At 49.6% G+C, this 2,195-nt stretch overlaps 1 protein-coding gene across 1 annotated transcript; it reads left to right on the forward strand.

Moving 5' to 3' along the window:
• The first annotated feature begins 418 nt into the window (after nt 1-418).
• PRR15 (proline rich 15) lies at nt 419-873 on the forward strand. The gene has a single exon (XM_003406926.3). The coding sequence runs from the start codon at nt 419-421 to the stop codon at nt 770-772; it is 354 nt and encodes a 117-aa protein (XP_003406974.1). The 3' UTR covers nt 773-873.
• Nucleotides 874-2,195: the final 1,322 nt, after the last annotated feature.

A 2,195-nucleotide genomic window follows, 5' to 3' on the forward strand; every position in this document is an offset into this window, starting at 1 on the left:
CCAGTGTCCCTCGCGCGCTGACCACTGCACTTCCCCCCCTGGGAATGCGAAGGCGCAGCCTCGCGACCAGATGGTGGCGCCCTGGATGCCATTTCTCCGCTAGAGCCCTCGGGGACGCGGCGAGGCCCTCACGGGACTGTGCGGCTCCGCGCTCCCGGCGCTCGGAGCCTGGACGATCTGGTGCCGGGCGGGGCTCAGGGAACGGAATGAGAGGGAGGGGCACGTGACTTCCATGAACCCGGTGACCAGTTTTGTTTGCTTCCCCAGCACAGGACGCTGCCTCGGCTCCCACCCCGCAGCCCGCGTGGGAGAGCCCGGGGGCGGGAGGAGTGAACCGCACGAGGCCACGGGGAAAGCGGCGCCGCGCAGCCGAGGCCCTTCCGCACCTGCGGCGCCCGGGCCGCTCCCGAGGCCGGCCATGGCCGACAGCGGCGACACGGGCAGCTCGGGCCCCTGGTGGAAATCGCTAATGAACAGCAGGAAGAAAAGCAAGGAAGCCACGGTGGAGGCGCAGCCTCCGGCTCAGCCAGCCCTTGGGGAGCCCGCGCCACTCAACCCGGACTGGACTAGCAGCTCCGAGGAGAACCTGCACCCCAATCTCTCCCGGGACGCCGACGAGCAGCACAAGTCAGACAGCCGCCGCAATTTGAAGGTCTCGCGCTCCGGTCGCTTCAAGGAGAAGAGGAACGTGCGCGTCACGCTACTCCCGGAGGGAGTCATGCCCTCGGAGGAGGCAGACGTCCCCTTCGACTCCCATGAAGAGAAGCAGTAGGCAGGGTGCTCCGGGACAGTCTCCTCCTGCCACCTCCCAACCCCCAGTTCTAAGCCCGAAAACTCTGACCTGCCCTTGAGTTTGGTGTCTCATCCCACCGATTTCAGGCCCTCCACGATTTTATGGAAATGAAGTGTCAATAGTTTTCAACATTTCATGACTCAAGCATGCATCAGGTTTTTTTTTTTTTTGTTGTTGTTTTTTTTTTTTTGTGGTAAGAAGACACCTGCGGCAGAGGAAGTTGATATAATTTTCTTTTCCACAAAGCTATGTCATCTCCATCTCATGTTACCTGTGGCGGCGAGAAGGGAACTTCTCTTACGAGATGGTAGTTGAACTACACAGCCCCTCAAATGAGGAAGGTGTGGTCTGACTCAGGACTCCCTACTGGAAAGCAAGTCACAGTGGTGTTTTTAATGCCTGAGAAATGCACTTTGGAAGTACTTCTGCAGACTTATTATACCTTATGTGGAGGGATGGGGGAGAGAGGGAAGCATTTTAAATGGGAATATTTTAAGGCAGGGTAGCACTTGGTGTTGAACTACAAAACTGTACCACCTGTTTAGTGTGGACTATTAAAATTATTGCACTGGTAAGACTTAAGATGACTTTTGTGTGTGTGTGTGTGTGTGTGTGTTTTCACTGCAAGACTGAAACCCATCACACTTCAAAGCAGGCATGCAAAGTTGGAAGTGACAGAGTTGATCATTGTCTACACAGCATAATACATATAACAGCTGCTTTTGGAAAGCCGCAGGGAGAACATTTCCAGAAACCAGCAACACCCAGACTAGAACCAGTCAACCAGATTTCTCAATTTACTAACCAAATTCAAGGAAGTGGGGGAGAGGTAGCAATTCATTATTCCTCAGTTCTCCTTTTACCCTTTACTTCAGTGCATTTTCACAGAGTAAAGTAGACCACAATGCTAGAATGCATTCTTTTCTGTATCTATGGTTAACCTTAATGACAAACAATTGTTTGAAAGTACTTATTCAAACAGATGGACTAAATACTTTGAGTTCGTGGGAAGCCTCCTCTTTTTTCCCAACCTTTCTTCCAAAGCTTATTTCTTTCTGAAGTATGCATTTATCTCATTTCAAGCCTTCAAATCTACCAAGCTAAAGATACTTAGCAAAAATCTACCAGTTTGCTTTTACTATAAACTTCAAGAAAGAGTAAATGAATACTCCTTGCTTTCAGCAAATGACGAGAGAATTACTGTAGTCCTTAAGAGGCACTGGGAAATTTTCCCACCACAATTCATTTATAAACATCCAGAAATGCAGAGGAGGGAAATTATATTTATCAAGGTGTATATTATTTTTCAATGATTACAAGCAAGAACTTGATTGGAGCTTCTGAATTTGTTAAAGGGTGAGAGAGTTTGTTTGTTTTTCACAAATTGGTAATTTATAAAATT

Source organism: Loxodonta africana, chromosome 8 (genome assembly GCF_030014295.1).
Source record: "Loxodonta africana isolate mLoxAfr1 chromosome 8, mLoxAfr1.hap2, whole genome shotgun sequence".
NCBI lineage: Eukaryota > Metazoa > Chordata > Mammalia > Proboscidea > Elephantidae > Loxodonta > Loxodonta africana.

What these genes read in the sequence shown, in the direction of transcription:
- PRR15 (XM_003406926.3), top strand. Translation starts at nt 419, where the DNA reads ATGGCCGACAGCGGCGACACGGGCAGCTCGGGCCCCTGGTGGAAATCG.